The 20,467-nt window shown below is 41.0% G+C and overlaps 1 protein-coding gene across 6 annotated transcripts in view; it reads right to left on the bottom strand.

Moving 5' to 3' along the window:
- MEI4 (meiotic double-stranded break formation protein 4) overlaps positions 1-20,467 on the bottom strand; it is a 228,762-nt gene that overhangs the window by 162,625 nt on the left and 45,670 nt on the right. For 5 of the 6 annotated variants that reach the window (XM_069974676.1, XM_069974675.1, XM_069974674.1 and 2 more), the window contains exon 4: positions 19,157-19,285. In XM_069974676.1, the coding sequence (XP_069830777.1) occupies positions 19,157-19,285 (129 nt within the window). The remainder of the gene's footprint in view (positions 1-19,156; positions 19,286-20,467) is intronic. The other variant, XM_069974673.1, reaches the window with a different exon arrangement.

The raw sequence follows: 20,467 nt of genomic DNA, 5'->3' as shown, positions 1-20,467 counted from the left end.
AAATGTGCCGGGAAACCAGAAAAAAATTATATGTGTGGTGAAATTGAAAAAAAAAACGCATTTCTTTTATTTGGGGGAAATGTGTTTTTACGCCATTCGCCCTGGGGTAAAACTGACTTGTTATGCATGTTCCTCAAGTCGTTACGATTAAAACGATATGTAACATGTATAACTTATATTGTATCTGATGGCCTGTATAAAATTCAAACCGTTGTTAACCAATATACGTTCCTTAAAATCGCTCCATTCCCGGGCTTATAGCGCTTTTATCCTTTGGTCTATGGGGCTGTGCGAGGTGTCATTTTTTGCGCCATGATGTGATCTTTCTATCGGTACCTTGATTGCGCATATATGACTTTTTGATCGCTTTTTATTACAATTATTCTGGATTTGATGCGACCAAAAATGCGCAATTTTGCACTTTGGGATTTTTTTGTGCTGACGCCGTTTACCGTGTGAGATCAGGAATGTGATTAATTAATAGTTCGGGCGATTACGCACGCGGCGATAGCAAACATGTTTGTTTATTAATTAATTTATTTATTTTTATTCATAAAATGGGGAAAGGGGGGTGATTCAGACTTTTATTAGGGGAGGGGATTTTGTGTTATTAAAAATACTTTTTTCTTTTACTTTAGACATATACTAGAAGCCCCCCTGGGGGGCTTCTAGTATATGCACTCTGATCTCTCATAGAGATCCATGCAGTATAGTTATACTGCATGAATCCATGAGATCGGTGTTCTATTACTTTTGGCTGCTGCAGCCAAAAGCAATAGAATGCCGAGCCGGGATCAGCGCCATTACGGAGCAGACCCCGGCCCGGTATGGATGCAGGGATCGCCCCCCCGCAATCGCGCCGCAGGGGGGCGATCCCCCCACTAGACCACCAGGGATGTATAACCGCAAGTATTTAGAAGCAGCTGTCAACTTTGACAGCTGCTTCTAAGTACTTAATTAGCGGGCACGGCGATCGGACCGTGCCCGCTAATAGCCGCGAGCCCGGGCTACACGCGGCACCCGGGATCGCGGCAGTTCAGAGGGTGGTCGCCGCGCGACCCCCCTCTGAACTCCCATAGCGGCACGAGGACGTTAAATAACGTCCTGGTGCAGCTATGGGTTAAAACTTTAAAAAGTGTGTGTTGGAGGAAAGTGCTATTGTTGTTTTTTTCAGCATTTTTCCCCAGAATAACAATTACAAAAAAAAATTAAAGCGACTCTGTACCCACAATCTGACCCCCCCAAACCGCTTGTACCGTCAGATAGCTGCTTTTAATCCAAGATCTGTCCTGAGGTCTTTTCAGCAGGTGATGCAGTTGTCCTAAAAAACAACTTTTAAGCAGGTAGCTGCGTGCCCAACAGCCGTGGCTACAATATCTGTGCCCTAACTTTGCACCACCCCTCCGTCCCTCCTACCCCCACCCTCTTCATCATTAGGAATGCCACTGGAACATTTTCTCCTGTCTGAACATTGCACAGGTGCCTTGACGATCCAGCCCATGTGCCGTGCTGACACAGGTTATGAATAAGAGACAATTTGCATGGAGCATTCCTAATGATGAGGAGGGCGGGGAGGAGGGACAGAGAGGTTGTGCAAGTCTAATGCATACACAATCTAGGCCACAGCTGTTGGGCACAGGGCTGCAAGTTTAAAAGTTGTTTTTTTAGGTCAGCTGCCAAACGGACCCCAGGACAGATCTTGGATTAAAAGCAGCTATCTTAAGGTACAAGCGGTTTGGGGGCGGGTTCAGATTGTGGGTACAGAGTCGTTTTAATACAATGTCTGGACCCAAAAACAACAACTTGTCCCACAAAATGCAAGGCCTCATACAACAACACTTAAGGCTGGGTTCACACTGTGTTTTTCTTATCCGTTCAACATATCTGTTTTTAATTGGTTACTTTTAATGGACAGAAAAACATAGTTAACACTATTTTTGTGTATGTTAAAAAAACACATCTGATTTGATTCTTTTTTTTTGTATAATGGAAGTCAATGGAAAAACAGATCAAAACAGATGGCACACAATTGCATCAGTTTTTTCCAAAAACTATTAACTAAAATGTGTTCTCTCGCAAGGGAGTTAAAAATATACTAATGCATCAGAGTTAATATGCCAACTACATTTTCTAAAGACATACATTTAAAATTTACAATGAAAAAGTGATTTTTTTTTTCTAATTTCAACATGACAAACTGTATCTTAGTTGCTCGAAGAATTCAACACGCTACGATATGTAATATGTTTATTTCATTTTTTTAAATATTTTTATTTTTTATAATGGGCAAGGGGTATAGTAAAGTTTTATGGGGGGGGTTAAAAAGATTTCTTCAAAACTTTTTTTAATACTCTTTTTTTTTTTACACTTTTTTTCACAGTAAAACATACAATCATTAGATTGTATATACTGATCTATGCTATGCCATAGAATAGCATAGATCAGTATTATTAGCGATTCATGCATAGAGCCTGCCTGAGAGTAGACTCTATGCATAGAATGCCGAACCTACAGGACAGAGGTAAGAGGCTTACCCCCACTCGTCGGCACATGTAATCGGGACCCCAACAGCATGGCTTCGGGGCTCCCGATCCCTTAGTGACAGATGCTTGTTCTGTCACTGAGTACCTTAAATGTTGTGATCGCTATAGATCACTGCATTTAAGGGGTTAATGAGACGCAGCTGGGGGATCGCAGCTGCCTCTCGTTACCCTCTGCTTCCCAGGACACACTGATGTGTGCGGGGCCGCTCTCACTGTAGAGGTCCCGCACACATCAAACCCCTTTAGTGTCAGGAACGTGCATATATGTTCCTGCTGCAATTGGTATGTGCAGCAGGAACGTATATCTAAGTATTGCTGACAAGAAGGGGTTAAAGTCAATGATAGAATCAAGCATTCAACTGGGTGACCCCTGCTTGGCAGAGGGGAGGGTGTCCATGCGCCCCCTGCTGGGCGCTTCATAGGAATTACACCCAGCCCTGCTCTGATTCGTAACGTCATGTTTTTTGTTGAGAAATTGAAGTCTGCCTGATCTACTAAATTTAGAAAAATAGCAGTATATGTGCGATTCCGATAATAAGTGTATATTAGGGATTTGTCTAACTTTCCTTATGTAATAACATATTAAAAATACTTTTTGCCGAACTTCTCCTTTAATGTGTTTCATGCCTTCCCAGCATGTTTATTGGCTAATTAAAGGGAATCCATCAGCTCCTGGGCCCTACCCGAGGTGCTGACAGTGTGCTGTAGCTGGCAGCCCCCAGTGAGCAAGGTGCCTTTTTGGTAATTTTCTGTGCAGCAGATTATGTACAATCTTATTTCTCCTACTGTCACAGAGCAGTTGTTCATGCCCCACTTGTCATGCATCCTCCTCTCTCTTCATGAATAATCAATGCTGTCCGGCCTCCTGCTCGCTTATTTGTTAGATTGTAGATCAGTCCTCTGTAGGCAGGTTATGTCTGAAAGAATCTTTCATCTGTAATGTGTTGAAGCTGTGTTCTAGTGGTAACTCACCTGTCCAGAGACCTGACAGCAGTTCATTCTCTGGTTCTAATCCCCTGATGGAAATTAAATAGATGTCTTTTTTTTTCCTCATTATTGTATCATTTTTAAGGCTATGTTCACACACACACACACACAGTATTTTTGTTCAGTATTTTGCAACCAAAATCAGAAGTGGATTTATGTTTACACATTGTTGAAATTGAGTGGATGGCTGTCATTTAATGGCAAATAATTATTATTATTATTTTTTAAACAATGTCAGATATTTGCCATTAAATGACGGCCATCTGCTCAATTTCAACAGTGTGAGAACATAGCCTTTCTGTGTTCTTAATCCACTCCTGGTTTTGGTTGCAAAATACTGAGCAAAAATAGTGTGTGAACATTGCCTTAAAAATGATACAATAATGAGAAAAAAAAAGACATCTACTTAATTTCCATCAGGGGATTCGAACCAGAGAATGAACTGCTGGCAGGTCTCTAGACAGGTGAGTTACCCCTAGACCACAGCACCAACACATTAGGGAGGAGAGATTCTTTCAGAGATAACCTGCCTACAGAGGACTGATCTGCAATCTAACAGCTGAGCGAGCAGGAGGCCGGGCAGCATTGATTAATCATGAAGAGGGAAGAGGATGCATGACAAGTGTGGCACGAACAACAGCTCTGTGACAGTAGGAGACATAAGATTGTACATAATCCGCTGCAGGAAAAATTACCAAAAAGGCACCATGCTCACTGGGGGCTGCCAGCTACAGCACACTGTCAACACCTTAGGTAGAGCCCGGGAGCTGACGGATTCCCTTTAAAGCCACCAAACCCTAGAACCATAAGGTGCTTGATCGAGCGGGGATGAGCGGCCCAATGCTTGATAGAGCATACTTATGCAACAATAATCCATGCACAATAGTCATATGTTTCTGGGAACATGATTAGTTCCTAAACACCTCTATTAAAAGGAGCACTCCGGTATAAGAAAATTGTATTCCAATAAAACTATTCTAATAATATTCTAATTCTAATATAGTGTTATCACTAATAATATTGGCTTCAGCCTGGTCTTGCGTGTTTCACCCTTGAAAGAAAAAAAAATAGAAGAACACCATAATGTGTATTGTATACAGCTCCTGGCTCCTCCATCTTCTAAATCATCTTTTGATGTCTCAGCTTGGCTGGCTCTTGTCTCTGAGGTCTTGCCCCATCCTGCTGAGTGATGTTACCACCTCTGGCCAGCCCTTTCAGCCTACATCACTTTCTCCCTGTCATATACATATGTATCTTTATTGGGACATTTAGGGAGAGTAAGGTGGGATTACAACATTATGCATTGTAAGAAATGATGCAGTATGTGCTGCAATTTCACTGATTCTGCAATAGTCTACAGTGAAATTGGGTGTTCTGCGACAGGCTTAGGTGGAGATATGGTCAGGAGTGGTAGTGGAGGGGAGCAGGCAGGGTGGGGGGAAAACTGGTTGAAAGCAAGGTATTTTGGGAACCTCTTCGCAGTTTCAGAACTGACTGGGGCAGGCAGGTAAGCGATGCTACATACTTCTGTCATATATATATATATTTTTTTTTCCTGATGTCAGAGTACCCCTTTAATTATTATGTACCCCTTTAAATTATCATGGTTGTTGGCATATATATATATATATATATATATATATATATATATATATAATTTTTATTTTCATTTACTTGGACTTGGCTATACTTTTGCCAAGAGACACAGTACATATGCTTTGGTCAGCTTTGGCAGTCATTCCATGTCTGTGCTTTGTCTAATAGTAATGTTTTACATTATTAATACATTGGTAAAATAAATAAATAAATAATACGAATTAAAAAAAGAGACATTGATTCTCTGTTTCATCCTCATCAGCTAAAGTCCAGAAAGTGACTTTCTTCTGGGATGCAGACACTAGGATAACAACGTCTCTTCTCCTCTAAGGTATTCAAGAACTGCATGGTGTAAACCATTGCACTCCGACAAGCTGAAATCCCTAACTAGCGGCTGCATCGAAATGCTGAAAGGCAACAGATAAATTTCATTTCAATAACAGGGGCATCCATTATTCATTTACCACCCCAGCTGAATGCTTGTTTTTAACCCTAGGGGGAAAAGAGCAAAAACGACAGAATAAAATGGGCAAACTGCATTCTAACTCCGCAGTATTATCAAAAGGAAGCGTTTTTTTAAGAGCAGCAGTTATTAAAGCCATCTGTAGGGAGCAAAAATGCCAGCGGCAATACTAAAGCACTAAATGCGCAGATGGAATAGCAGGTTTTGAAAGTACCTCTGATTTCGGCTGCATGTATCAGAACTGGACCACTAGAGGTTATTAGACTTTGTTTCCTAATAATGAAAGATATGTTTGTGCATTTGTTAGTAAAATCAAGATCAACCAATTGATTCGTAACATGTTTATGCTGGAACTGAATGAAAAAGATTTGTGTTGGCATTCTAGGTTTGTATAATTGCATGGCATGGTTCTTAAAGGGACAGTATGTGCTTTTTATGCTGATTAAAGGAAATGTATCACCTATATTTTCATACTAATTAAAGGGGTTATCCAGCAGTTTTTTTTTTGTTTTTTTTTTTAAGTATGGGAAGACTTGAGATTTTCAAATAGAAGTTAAATACAAATCAATATAACTTTCTGATTTGAAAGAAAAAGATTTTTGCTGGAGTACCCCTTAAACCTGTTCAGGACCAAGGGCCTAACTGTACATCCTTTTTTGCAGTGAGTTACTGCTCAAGGACGTACAGTTTCGTCCTGAGAAGAAACAGGCGCAGGAGCTGCACCCGTGCCATCCCGTGGTGGATCCCAGCTGTTACCTTTAGTGCAGGAGAGAGGAAGGATTCCCCTCTGTATACCATCTGGGCTGTGCGGAAGTGATTGCATGATGGTTACTATGACAACAGGGGGCTTCCCTGAGTCCTCCTCTGTCATAGATAAGGCTGAGTCTTATGAGCAATGCCTATAACAGGCAGATCAGCATTGCACTGTAATCTGCCTGTTATCAGGCAATCACTATAGTGAAGTCCCCATGGTGGGAAAGTAAGAAAGTAAAAAACACACAAATAAAAATATAAATATAAAAGTAAAAAACACAATCCCCACAGCCCCCAATGCAATAATAAATGTAGGAAAAAAAACTGCACATATTCAGTATCGCCGCATGCGCAATGACGGTGGGAATAAAATGATCATATGATTAAACCTGCAGAAAAAAAAAAATATTGAAAAATGGTAATTTTGTGAGGATTTCGGCCAAATTTTACCACTAACCTAAAGTACAATATGTCATGAGAAAATAATCTCAGAATCGCTAGGATAAGTTATACAGAGGTATAAATCACATAAAGTGAGATTGATCAGGTAAAAAAAATGGGCTCTGGTCCTCAAGGCACTATCTGGACAGGTCCTGAAGGGGTTAAATTAAGACAATGGTTGTTGTTGGGGGTTCTCTTTTGTATTTTGTTTATTTTCTAATTACAGATTTTTTGTTTATTCTACTTGTACATGTGTAACGGAGTAGGTATTGTGCTTGAACTGCTGTCTGCGGCATTCAGATATTTATTTTACAGCACTAGTTTGATAAAAGTGGGGGCGATTTATCAAACTGGTGTAAAGTAGAACTGGCTCAGTTCCCCCTAGCAACCAATCAGATTCCACTTTTCATTCCTCACAGACTTTGAAAAATGAAAGGAGGAATCTGATTGGTTGCTAGGGGCAACTGAGCCAGTTTTACTTTACACCATGTTTGATAAAACTCCCCCACTGACTTCTGTAGGAAAGGTTTTTAGGCATGTTCTGTGACCTGTACATAGGTCACTGTGCAGAGAAGAAATGGAGGGGAGCTGTGACCATCTATTGTCAATGGATTATCTATAGAGAGGTGTTTTCTTTAAAGTTACTCTGTACCCACAATCTGACAATCTTCAGTCATTGTCCTAAAAAAAACAACTTTAAAACAGGCAGCCCTGTCCCCAATGGGCGTGGTCTAGATTGCATATGCATTAGGCTGGCACAACCTCTCTGTCCCTCCTCCGCACTCTCCTCAGCTTTAAGAATGTTCCAGGTAGATTGTCTCCTATTCCCCACCTGTGTCAGCCCGGCACATGAGCTGGATCGTTAAGGGCCTGTGCAATGTTCAGACAGGAGTAAATGTTCCAGTGGCATTCCTAATGATGAAGAGGGTGGGAAGGAGGGACGGATGGGAGGGGTGGTGCAAAGTTAGGGCACAGATACTCCCTTTGGGCACGGGGATGCAAGTTTAAAAGTTGTTTTTTAGGACAATAACTGCATCACCTGCCGAATGGACCCCAGGACAGACCTTGGATTAAAAGCAGCTACAAGTGGTTTGGGGGGGGGGGTCAGATTGTGGGTACAGATTTGCTTTATTGCTTTTTTTAATGAGAGGCTTAGTGGCCAGAGTGAAAAGTGTGGAATTTCAGGATAATAGTTTAACCCCTAAAGGATACAAACTATTTTGGTCTTTGTGGACGCAGCCAATTTTTATTTTTGCGTTTTTCTTTTTTCTCTTGCCTTCTTTGTGAAATCAATTATATTTTGTAAAAAGATTGTTTGTTGGGTAAAAGTGACAAAAAAAGGTAATAATGCAATATTTGGGGTTTGCACTTTTATGCCGTGCACTTTATGGCAAAACCAAGATATCTTTATTCTGTAGGTCAGTCCGATCATTGTGAACTATAAACAATGATTTTATGTTCAGCTCAAAAGATGCGATAAACGGCATACAAACAAATTTTTGTTAGTCGTTTGATCGCTGCCTGCATACACACAAAAAGATTATCGCTTAAATTCAAAGACTGAGTTTCTGACATAGTATTTGTTCAGTATTTGAAGCCAAGTAAGGCCAACTGACTTTTATGTGTTTTAGAGTTACTCCTGGTTTTGGCTAAAAAATGCTAATAAAAATTTGACAAAAATGCTGCATTGAATACTATGTGAGAACTTATTCTTAGCTTATGTGCACACAAAGGAATGCGAGTGGATCACCCACCACGGATTCCGCAGCTTACTCCCGCTCGCAGCCACACACATCTCTGTCAGTCCCACAGAATCCATTCTATGGACAGGAAGATTCTGCCGTTCACCCGAAGATGGCACGGGCAGAGATGCGTGCGGCCGCGAGCGGGGGCGAGCTGCAGAATCCGCGGCGGGTGTGCAAAAAATAAACCATAGAATTTTCAACCAAATCTGTTTGCCGACTTCATTTTAATGTTCACTCTATTACAGCAATGCGTTATTTGCCTTTGACTTTTTTCTTTCCTAAGATTCTTTACAAAACTCTAATATTCAGCTATATGTGTGTATTGGATTTATTTAGTGCCTCGATAAATTCTCGGTATAACAGGTTTTTGTTTCATTTTAATATGACAGTAAACAAATCTTCCCATACCATTACTTCAGACCTGACAATCATACCCCTGATTAGAAATCAAATATAGAAAAGGAAAAATGAATAGACGATGATAAATTTCTTTGCAACTTGCGAGGCTTATCAGCAATGAACATGAGCATTTCTAATGAACAGAATCCACAAAGGAGCTTACTACAGTATTTTGAATGAAAGCATTAGTATTACATCGAATTACACTGTTACTTCCAGCAAAATTCCGTCTAGCCAATTTATTGATTTTCCTGAGCTTTGCAGGTCTGAAGCCGTCACTATTTAAAAACGGAATGTCAACCACTTTGCAAACCGCAACATAATTCATTATCATAGCAGAATGGCTGAAACCTATTTCCCTTAGCCAGTACAGTCACCTGTCAGCTTTTATTCAAGGTAGTAGAACCATAATTACTTGGTCCGCTGGAAAACAACACTGAATTTATATTTACACTAATAAGCTTCATCGAAAGTGACTCAGATTGCATTATGCCATGTGTTACAACGTGAGTAATCCAAGAGTTTTCTTAATTCTCGATCCACTTCAACTCAAATCACAAAATGAAACTTTATGTATCTTAGAGGTCACTGTGTCACTTTTACTTGGTAATCTTATGCAAGATGTTTATGGATACAAAGAAAGCTTGATTTCTATATAGGAAAGTGACAGCTGTGTATGATCCATTTAAAATAACACTTAGATCAGCTGAACATAAAGTGTCACTGTCGTGTTTTTTTTTTTTGTTTGTTTTTGTAGACATCAATAGTACAGGCGATTTTAAGAAACTTTTTAATTGGGTTTATTAGGCAAATATGCCATTATCTGCATTCAAAAAGACTTTCCCCAGCCCCCCCCCCCCTCCTCTCTCTCATTCCCTGCTCATTATTAGGAGACCTCGACTCTTTTACATCAGCCGAGCCCTGTCTGTTCTATGGAGAGGGGAGGGGGGTGGAGGGAGATTAGTCGCCAGCAGAGAGCAGAGAACAAAGGATTACACAGCATACTGTATACTCTTAAATACAGTACCCGGGTGGAGGCGGCCCGACATGATCACTTCATCTAACAGCCTTTCTACAGCCAGTAGTGATTGCCATCACCTCTTGCTCGCTACTGGTTCTAACACAGTGGGTGGTGAAAGCAATTACTTGTCCAGTTCTCCTGTCTTTATGGGCAGAAGTAAAATGTGGGACAAGTTTGGAGACAGGTATGAATATCGAGCTTTCACCTGAGTTGTTGCTGATTTGTAGCCTAAGGCTGGGTTCACACTACGTTTTTGCAATCCGTTTTTTTTTTCTTCAAAAATTGGATGAAAAACAGATGGAAAAAATGGATGCATGTGGTGCATCCATTTTGATCCGTTTTTCTATTGAATACCATTATAAAAAAAGGATCAAAACGAATGCGTTTTTTTTAACGTACACAAAAACGTGGTCGACCTCATTTTTGATCCGTTTTTTTATAATGAAATTCAAAGGAAAAAAGGATCAAAACGGATGCACGAAAAAAATGGATTGCAAAAACGTAGTGTGAACCCAGCCTAAACCCAGTCCTTTAAAAGAGAACCAACCACCTTCAATTTTAAAGGAGCACCACCTTCACGTCGATAGTGGCGTGTGCTAGTGCAGGAAACAATCAACTTTTCACAGATGTAGAACAGACTACCTTTTTAGGTACTTATAGTGAATTTACTATTATCATAGCCATAAAGGCAAAAACTTATATTGCAAAAAGAATACGTCAAAATGACACATATCAGCCTCAATCTGGCAAACTTTCCATTTTAGGAGAGGAAATTATAATTCAGTTCTAAGGTAAAATGAAATATCACCATTATTTCCTCTGTTAGCTACTGGAGAAATCTAAATCTTCTGCATGACTGCAGGGGAGCATGAAGTTTTATGGTGCTTCCTTCCTCGTCCAACATTAATGTAATAATTGTAAAAGTCAAATTTGCAGTTTTTAGCCTATTGTTGCGCAGGTTATGGCACTTATTTAGTTCCTGCAGTAGTTTAAGATTGATCTTATAGATGGCTAAACTAATTTGGGTATTATATTATTTTTTATATACTGTAAAGATATGCTATCCCTTTAAGATTGGTGGGTTCTGAAATCTTTACTCACCTCTAGCATCTCTTTCTTCTGCACAGTCGGCCATGACCACCCGCCTGTGCAGCAAACTTTATTATGGCCACATTTAAATTAATTGAGCTGGCTGCAGTTTACTGAACAGTCAGGTGGCAAGGAGCGCCGCTGTGCAGGAAAACTTAAAAGGAGATGCAGCACTGAATCAGCTCTGCATTAACTTCATACTTTATGGTAAGGGGTCCAACCTCTGGCACCCCCAATGATCAAAAGAAATGGCATATCCTAGCAATAGCTTCTCTTTAGGAAACTGGAAATCCCTTTAACTTTTACCATATAATGAAGACATTCTTTAACACTTCCAAACAGCTGACTAATAATATTTGAAGACAGGTTTTAAATTTCCATCTAACTTTTCTGGAATGAAACACAAATGCTTTCACCTTCTCTAAATATTAAATCATTATATTCAAGAGATTTAAAATACGGTATACAGTGATGCCTTGGATTACGAGCATAATTCGTTCTGGGACCGTGCTTGTAATCCAAATCACTCTTAAACTAAAGCAAATTTTCCTATAAGAAATCATTGAAATACAGAAAATTGGTATCATACCCAAAAAATAATGATTTTTTTTTTACTCTGAAAATGTAGAACAAATGAAACAAACATTCAGAAACAGCTGAATATGCGATATTATAGGTTACTGTACAAGGCTATGTTCACACGCTGTGAACATCCGTCCGTTCCGTGACCCCTGCCGGGTGATCTTTCCGGCCACGGAGCTCTGATGCAGGCGCATCAGCGCACGCCCGCATCAGAGCTTCCCATAGCCCACAGTGAAGAAAGCGGCCGGAGCCGCTTGCTTCACTGTGTGAACTGACAGGTCTTTCTGCGGCTGGAATTCACTGAATTCTGGCCGCAGAAAACTGACATGTCAGTTTTTTCCGGCGCCGCATGGGATCCCGGCCGGAGAGCAAACGATGTGTGTACGCTCCGGCCGGGATCCCATTGCAAATAAGGCATTGTTCAACTTCTCAAAACTACAGCCGTAGTTCTGTGGCGAGAACTACGACCGTAGTTTTACGTAGTGTGAACATAGCCCAATATAGCAATCAATAAGTGGAGTATAATGTATAGTAAGTGCATAATCCTGAAAAAGCAGCAGCAGTTTGTAGATACAGGATGGAACTGCAGATCCCCATAATGCAGTAGCGTAGTACAACAGGCTAGAATAGAGAAGCAGGGCTGCTGTCAGAGGTCTGTGTGGTCACATGACAGTAATGGGGAAAGGGGGTATGTTCAGCATGGACCAATCAGGAAGTGAGAATCACAAAGCTGTGCAGGAGGACAATGACATAAACGTTTCTATACAGCAGTGTGAATGGTTGTGAGTAAGTGCAGGCACATTATAACAGCAGTCTGTATAGCTGAGTATAAGTGCAGGCACATTATAGCAGCAGCGTGTATAGCTGAGTGTGAGTGCAGACACATTATAGTAGGAATGGAGAGGATGTGAAACACAAGGGCTTACAGAGACTGCAGGAAGCATAAAGGAATGTGCAGGACATTTGTATGCACAGTACAGCAGTGCTCTCTGTTCAGGGAGAGGGGTTACAGCTATGAAGACATTACCTCCATAGTACTGTCCCCTGATGCAAGCCACAGCCTGAAGTGGATCTGCCATGATTTGGACGGTGAGGGAGACTTCCTGGGTCAGAGTACTGTGCTGTGGACCACACTATGCAGATCATGCGCCACCCCAACTCCCCTTCCTCCCATTACAGGGAGAACTTTAACCAAAGCAACGCTGTTAAACAAAGCTACAATTTTGAAAAACTGTGAGCTTTTCTTACAAAAAGCTCTCAATCCAAGTAACTTAAACCGTGGTACCTATATATAGTTGAAATAATTTATTTTAGGACTTTTAAATAATGTTATAACTCTACCATACCCCATGATAAACTGATATAGAAAGCACGCTCCATTGTGTGAACTGACAGGTTCTCTGTGGCCACTATTTATTGACATGTCAGTTTTTATGGCACGGCTAGGGATACCGGCCGGAGTGTATACTATGGGGGACATTTATTAAGTCTGATGTTTTTTACGCCGGACTTAAAAATGTCCCCGCATCTCCGGCGCTACGGAGATTTATGTAGAAGCGCACTGCCTCTACATAAATCCCGTGCGCACGGCAGAAAACCTTCGCCACCTGAAAGGTGGAGTAGGTTTTCGGCGTATCTTTTGCCGGAGCAAAAGATAAATGGCGCGGACTCTGAGTCCGCGCCCCCCATCCCGCCCCCTCCACACCCCCACCCCGCCTCCCTGGCGTACCCGGCGGAAAGTGCCGATATGCGAATATTTTATTCGCAAATCGGCCATTTGCGAATAAAATAATACGCAAATCGGCACTTTCCGCCGATACGCACCTTAAAACATGTCCCCCTATGTGTATACACTCCGGACAGAATTCCCTCTAACTGCACTGCACATAGGTTGTGTATTAATCACGGCCGTTGTTGCACATCAGCAAAAATGTCCGTGATTAATACACAACTTACGTTGTGTGAACATAGTCTTGTACTGTAAGAGTTATGCCACTTCAGCTTTCCACTTTTTGCAAGCACATACTGTGGTATAAAGTAGTTATTTTGGTGAAAACACTTAGGATGCACTTCACATAATATAAATGTCGGCTTTTGAAGAAAAGACTCAGACAGAGGAGATGGAGATTTTGTAATCTGTTATTATTGAAACCGTCAATAAAAATTCTCACTCATAGCTATTACACGTTAAGCATAATAAATCAACAAAACTCAAGGATAGGAATGTTTTATTTATTAGCCAACTTTCAATGCATTCATTATGTCTCATATTAAAAGGCAGTATTTCCCAAAGGTGAAAAACGAGTCCTGGAGGTTTTCTAGAGATGTCTTAGTTGGAAGTGAATGCGCATTTTTTTTTGTTTTCAACTGAAGACTGTTTGTATGTGATTTTAAATGATAACTAAACAAATAGTAGTTTAATTATTTCCTAAATGTCAAAGTACATTAAATACATTCTTTGAAATAATATTCTGAATAAAAAGTGGAGCTTCCCGCATTACTTAAAGTACATTTTCAAATGCCTCAAGAATTACCTTTGAGTCAATCATATTTTTAAAAGGTTAATTTATGTACATTTAAGCTCTATTTTTAAGCAGTAAAGTCATTTTGGGGGAAAGCTCAGAAGCAACATGAGAAAATATGACTTTACTGAAAGAGTAGTAGATGCTTAGAACAGACTACCAGCAGATGTGGTTGGTAAATTTACAATAACAGAATGTAATCTGCCTGGGATAAACATCTATCTATCCTAAGATAATGAGAAGGGGAATATTAATAGGGCAGACTAGATGGACCAAGTGGTGTTTTTCTGCCAACAATCTTCTATGTTTCTATTTTATTACTTATTGTATACAACTCATTTTTAAAGGAGTAGTGCGGCGGTAAAAAATTATTCACAGAATAACACACATTACAAAGTTATACAACTTTGTAATGTTTGTTATGTCTGTGAATGGCCCCCTTCCTCGTGTCCCACCACCCCCACCCGTGTACCCGGAAGGTGTAGTACATTATACATACCTGATCCGTGCCGACACGCGTCCGCCATCTTGTGCCAAAAGACATCTTCGGCCATAACTGTGCTCAGCCAATCGCGGCTGAGCAGCTGATGACGCGGCCGGCACTCGGGAAGATCGAAGGTGTTCGGGCTGGCCGGCCGAAGATGACGTTTGGCACAAGATGGCGGACGCGTGTCGGCACGGATCAGGTATGTATAATGCACTACACCTTCCGGGTACACGGGTGGGGGTGGTGGGACACGGGGAAGGGGGCCATTCACAGACATAACATACATTACAAAATTGTATAACTTTGTAATGTGTGTTATTCTGTGAATAATTTTTTACTGCCGCACTACCCCTTTAAGAACTAAAATAATTGACAACGCACTGGTAAAATAGGCAATAGAGACATTTGTAACAGAACACTCAGTCCAACCAGATAAATTTAAGGTGAATTTGAAATAAACTGCCCTCAGGTAGTTTCTGTTTCAATAGTTTTTATTGAAGTTTTTTTTTTTGTTGAAAGGATTACAGATAAACGAACACAATGGTGTAAAGTGAAACTGGCTCAGTTGCCCCTAGCAACCAATCAGATTCCACCTTTCATTCCTCACAGACTCTTTGGAAAACTTAATGAAAGTTGGAAAGGGGCAACTAAGCCAGGTTCACATTACACCATGTTTGATAAATCTCCCCCAACATGTTCCAATGATTGAACACTGCCACATAGATCAATCACCTAATACAAAGGCCACACCTCCTCCCCACCTTGCCGCACACATCCCCCCCCCCCCCCGAAATTCCCCCTGCCTGCAAGAATATGGCAAGAATATGCCAGGGAGAAGGGGCAAATCTGCGCCTTCTCCCTGGCAAGCGCCATTGGCGAAACATTGATGAATGTCCCCCTTAGTACCTATATAGTGCCTATCATAGTAAAAAAAGACATAACAGAGGAACTTAAGAAATACACAACTTTAACAAAGAAATGTACAACTGAGGCTAATAGCTACAGTATGTACATGCAGAGGTTGACTGAGAGGAAAATTATCTCAGGCCCCTGTGCAATAAGGCTTCAAACTAGCCAGAAAACATTTAAATATTAAAACAAAAAAAAAAAACTGCAACACATTCCAAAAGGTTTGAGAAGTGCTATAACCCAGCCACCTTCATCTATCACAAACTGTGGTACACAATAAATAAATCAGCATTTACTTGATTTAATGTTGCTGACCCTTCAACATCTACAGCCGGCTCTTGAAAATGTCCAAAAAGAGATTTATAAAGTAGAGGAACGCATAAAACTATCCAAATCAGCTGACGAATGTGAAACAGTACACAGTGAGCTAACAGCAAGTATACTGTAGACAACTTATGCACAACGCTTTTACAAAATAAACAAATTTTCAACAGAATAAGGCTATTTTCACACTACGTAAGTACCATAGTACTACGGTACTTACGTAGTGCTGCCCTCTATGGAATCCCGGCCAGAGTGTATTCATATAGTAGTGGTGCCGCAAAAAAATGACATGTCAGTTTTTTGTTGCCGTTATTTACTGAATAGCGGGTGAAGAAAACCCATCCAGTTTACACAATGGAGCGTGTGTCTCTGGCCGCATTGTGTGCAGCAGGGAATTTGGATGCGGACGGGCACTGATGCGCCCGCATCTGAATTCAGTGGCAGTAAAGACGACATCGGCTGGTGTCTTACAAAGTGGGAACATGGCCTAAGGCGGTGTTTACATTTTTTCCCTGTCCTCTCCCTTTTTTGTTCTCAAAATGAAGTCTGTTTTTTTGCATTTTAGGCACCCATCATTACAATGACAGCTGTTAGCACATTCTTCTAGTTATGCTCTTTTGGGTGTGGTTCTTTATGGAAGGTCCATTGAATATACAGTGGTAAGTCGGTTTACGAGCAACCTGGCTTGCGAGCAATTGGAAAGATGAGCTGACATCGTTAAAAAATTTAAACCCGGTATACGAGCACTTATTTGGAATACGAGCTCCTCCTTGTGCACACATGAGGATACTGTGGTACTGAGTGAGAGGGCTTGGCAGAAACGCTAAGAAGAGGGAAGAAGTGGTCCCTACATCAGGGTACAATGGTGCACGCTCCATACCAGGTGTGATCAGTGACCTAACATGAAGGTTTCACCTATATATATGCCCCCTATCTTACATGACTCAGACATGAAGAATAACAAACAGACAAAAGAACACGAGGCAGTGAACATGCCGGAGCCAAAACACCTGCTGCTGCCAGGAACTTATCACCATGTGCCCTCTCCTTTGTTACGCCCCTCAGGCTGTCAATAATTGCCAGCGCACAGATCGACTTGTTACAGAACACATTTATGGCATCTGCAGGGATTGGGCACTTTACCGTCTCCAGGTCCCAGTGGTAGCAAGCTGCCCCTCACACACCGCACAGCCGATTGCCGCACAGGTCACCTCAGCCTTCCTGCACAGCTGATTGCCTTCAGTGATTAAATTGTCTGTGGCAATCAGCTGTGCAGGTGGCCGTGAGTCAGGTGACCTGCGCGGCTGTGCCTTGCATCGGGGTACCGATTTGACTTTGTGTGGCAGTAAGGGGGCACTTCTCCATGCTAGGGACCCTCACTGTTCCCTCTGTCTGGAAAGGTCTCTCCAGTTACACACATGGCTAATGATGCACAGGAGATGCCAGCAGGAGAAGTGTGTGCCGGAGCCCCTGCTGTGTGGCTGTGTGTAGATAGGGCTGGATGACTTGCACCTTGCTTCCCGTGAAAGGGTGTGTATTGTGGCTCCTGGCAGCAGCAGTCAGGTGACCCATGCGGCAGCGTCTTGCATCGCAGTCCCGGACTGCACATGGAGGTGGTAACTATGCATACAATAGCTGTTAACCCTTTACTGACCCCTTCCCTGTCCTTGTATTATAACTATCTTAGGGTTTTGGAATGAACCATCTGCATTTTAATGAATCCTTACGGCAGAATTTGCTTTGCTATACAACTGATTTGGATTACAAGCATGCTCCAAGAACGGATTCCGGTCGTAATCCAAGGCACCACTGTAGTAGTAAAGATGGTAAAAGGATGGTGGGAAAAAAATGTATGTGAACAAATAACGTCAGTTGTTTGCAAAATAACATTCGCGGATAATTGTCATGAACAATATTTTGACCACCACACAAACCCTGTTGATTATTTAGTACACTGTGGAGGACATTTATGAAGATTGGGTGCTGGCTTGTGGCGATTATATTAGTGTGTGCGGCGGGTTTGCGGTCTTCCATGTGCATGCTGGGGGCGATCATATAGGTGGGCGGGGGGAGGGTGGCGGCTGTGGTCCTCTGGGTGTGTGCTGGGGGCGATCATATAGGTGGGTGGGGGCGGGTGGTGTCCGCAGTCCTTCGGGTGCAGGCCAGCAGCGATCTTATAGATGGGTGGTTGTTATGGGAGCAGGTGGCAACTGCGATCCCGCTCTGACCTGCAGGAGGAGAAGCTTGCCCGCAACGCCACTGCTTTTTTTTCTTTTCTTTGAAAATCGATTTTTAAAGAAATTGAAATCGATTCTCAAAATGTAGGCGAGTTAATTTGATTAATCGCCCAGCCCTACATCTCACAATAGTTCAGCTGACAATGTTCGAGTACCGAGCAAAACTTCAGGGGGAAATTCTGTTGAATACTGAATAGTTCGAACACCAAGGTGTTCAGGAACCGAGGTATTACCGTATATCAGACACACACACGGCACACACATTCAGGTACTGCAAAAAACAGTCAGTACTTGTGATGGCCCATTCGCTTTAAAATGTAATCTTACTGATCCTGCATAGTGAACGTTGAAAAAAATAAATACTGTACTGTCCGTTCACTTATCTGCGTCCGTTTTAACAGTTTGTTTATGGAATAAAATTCTACTTTCAGCAACACTTGGTGAGTGCAACTCCTGTTCTTCTATTGGACATTTATCAGGATATGTTCTTTTTTTTTTGTTGAGCACAGGCCAAAGTGATGGTTACTGTTCACACTGCAGAAATGGAGGCTGGCATTTCAGTGGGTACTGCCGAGATCATTTACCTTGTGCAGTTTAAATTTTTTAAAAACTTTTTTTTTTTGTAAGCATAGTAAAACATAACAAAAGCTATACTAATTGAGTATCATTGTAACCGTTCGGTATTGAGGAATACTTATAACATGTTAGTTTTACTGCACAGTAAATGACAAACACCCCCTCCCACCTCCAAATCTTTTTTTTTATTTCACTATTTGACCCTACACTTTTATGGTATGAGTGTAGGGTGTCAATACAAAGTACAGTTGGCACCACAAAAAAACAAGCCTTAATGGCTCTGTAGATAGAAATTAAAGAATTTTGGCTCTTAGAAATTAAGGAGGAAAAAACTAAAAATGCAAAAATGAATGCCCAAATCAATGTCCAAATGTGTCCAGTCCTGAACAGGTTAAAGCAGATAACTATTTTTTGCTTTAACCCATGTGCAATTGACTAATAACTTTATTGGTTTACAAATTAATAGAATAAGAGAGACAAACCTGTGGCTGGAGAAGATCATCAACACAATTTTTCACTTCTGAAAATAGTAGATTTATTAATGGACCCTGCAACATATCACATTGTCCAAGCTGATGCAAACTCTCCATTTTGAACTGCTGCACCTGAAACTAGAAAAGAATAAAATGGATATATACTTAACCCCTTCAAGACTAAGCCTATTTGGGCCTTAATGACCAGGCTCATTTTTCAAAATCTGACCTGTCTCACTTTATGCGCTCATAGCTCAGTGATGCTTTAACGTATGCTAGCGATTCTGAGATTGTTTTTTCGTCACATATGGCACTTTATATTAGTGGCAAAATTTGGTCACTACTTTGTGTGTTTTTTTGTGAAAAACATCAAAATATCATGAAAAATTTAAAAAATTAGCATTTTATGAACTTTGAAATTCTCTGCTTCTAAAAAAAGAAAGTCGTAGCACATAAATTAGTTACTAAGTCACATTACCAATATGTCCTCTTTATTCTGGCTTCATTTCATAAACATATTTTACTTTTTTAGGGTGTTACGGGGCTTAGAAATTTATCAGCAAATTACCACATTTTCTTGAAAGTTTCCAAAACTGATTTTTTTAGGGACCAGTTCTTTTTTTAAGTTGATTTAGGAGGCTTGTATACTGGAAACCCCCATAGCTGACCCCATTTTGGAAACTACACACCTTAAAGAATTAATGTAGGGGTATAATGAGCATTTTAACCCTACAGGGGCTGGAGCAAAGTATTCACCATTAGGCCGAAAAAAAATGGAAAATTAAAATTTTCCAATAATATATACATTTAGATTAAAGTTTCTCATTTTAAAAAGGAACATGATAGAAAAAGCACCCCAAAATTTGTAACGCAGGTTCTCATGAGTACAACGGTACCCCATATGTGGGCATAAACCACTGCATGGGCACACAGCGGGGCTCAGAAGGAAGGGAGCGCCAATTAGCATTTTCAGTGCAGATTTTGCTGTAGAAGTTTCTGAGCGCCAGGTGCGTTTGCAGAGCCCCTGTAGTGTCAGCGGAGTAAAATCTCTCCATAAGTCACTCCATTTTGGAAAGTGCACCCCTCAGAGAATTCATCTTGGGGTAAGATGAGCATTTTGACCCCACAGGTATTAGAGGAAAGTATTCAAAATTAGACAGTAAAAATGAAAAACTCTAATTTTTCCAATAATATGTTCGTTTAGTTTGAAATTTCTCAATTTCACAAGGAACAAGAAAAAAAAGTACCCCAAAATCTGTAACGCAGGTTCTCCTGAGTAGAACGGTACCCCATATGTGGGCATAAACCACTGTATGGGCA

The sequence above is a fragment of the Dendropsophus ebraccatus genome, chromosome 6 (assembly GCF_027789765.1).
Source record: "Dendropsophus ebraccatus isolate aDenEbr1 chromosome 6, aDenEbr1.pat, whole genome shotgun sequence".
Taxonomy (NCBI): Eukaryota; Metazoa; Chordata; class Amphibia; order Anura; family Hylidae; genus Dendropsophus; species Dendropsophus ebraccatus.
The sequence above is the reverse complement of the archived record's forward strand: the minus strand, read 5'-3'. Positions and strand labels throughout refer to the sequence as shown.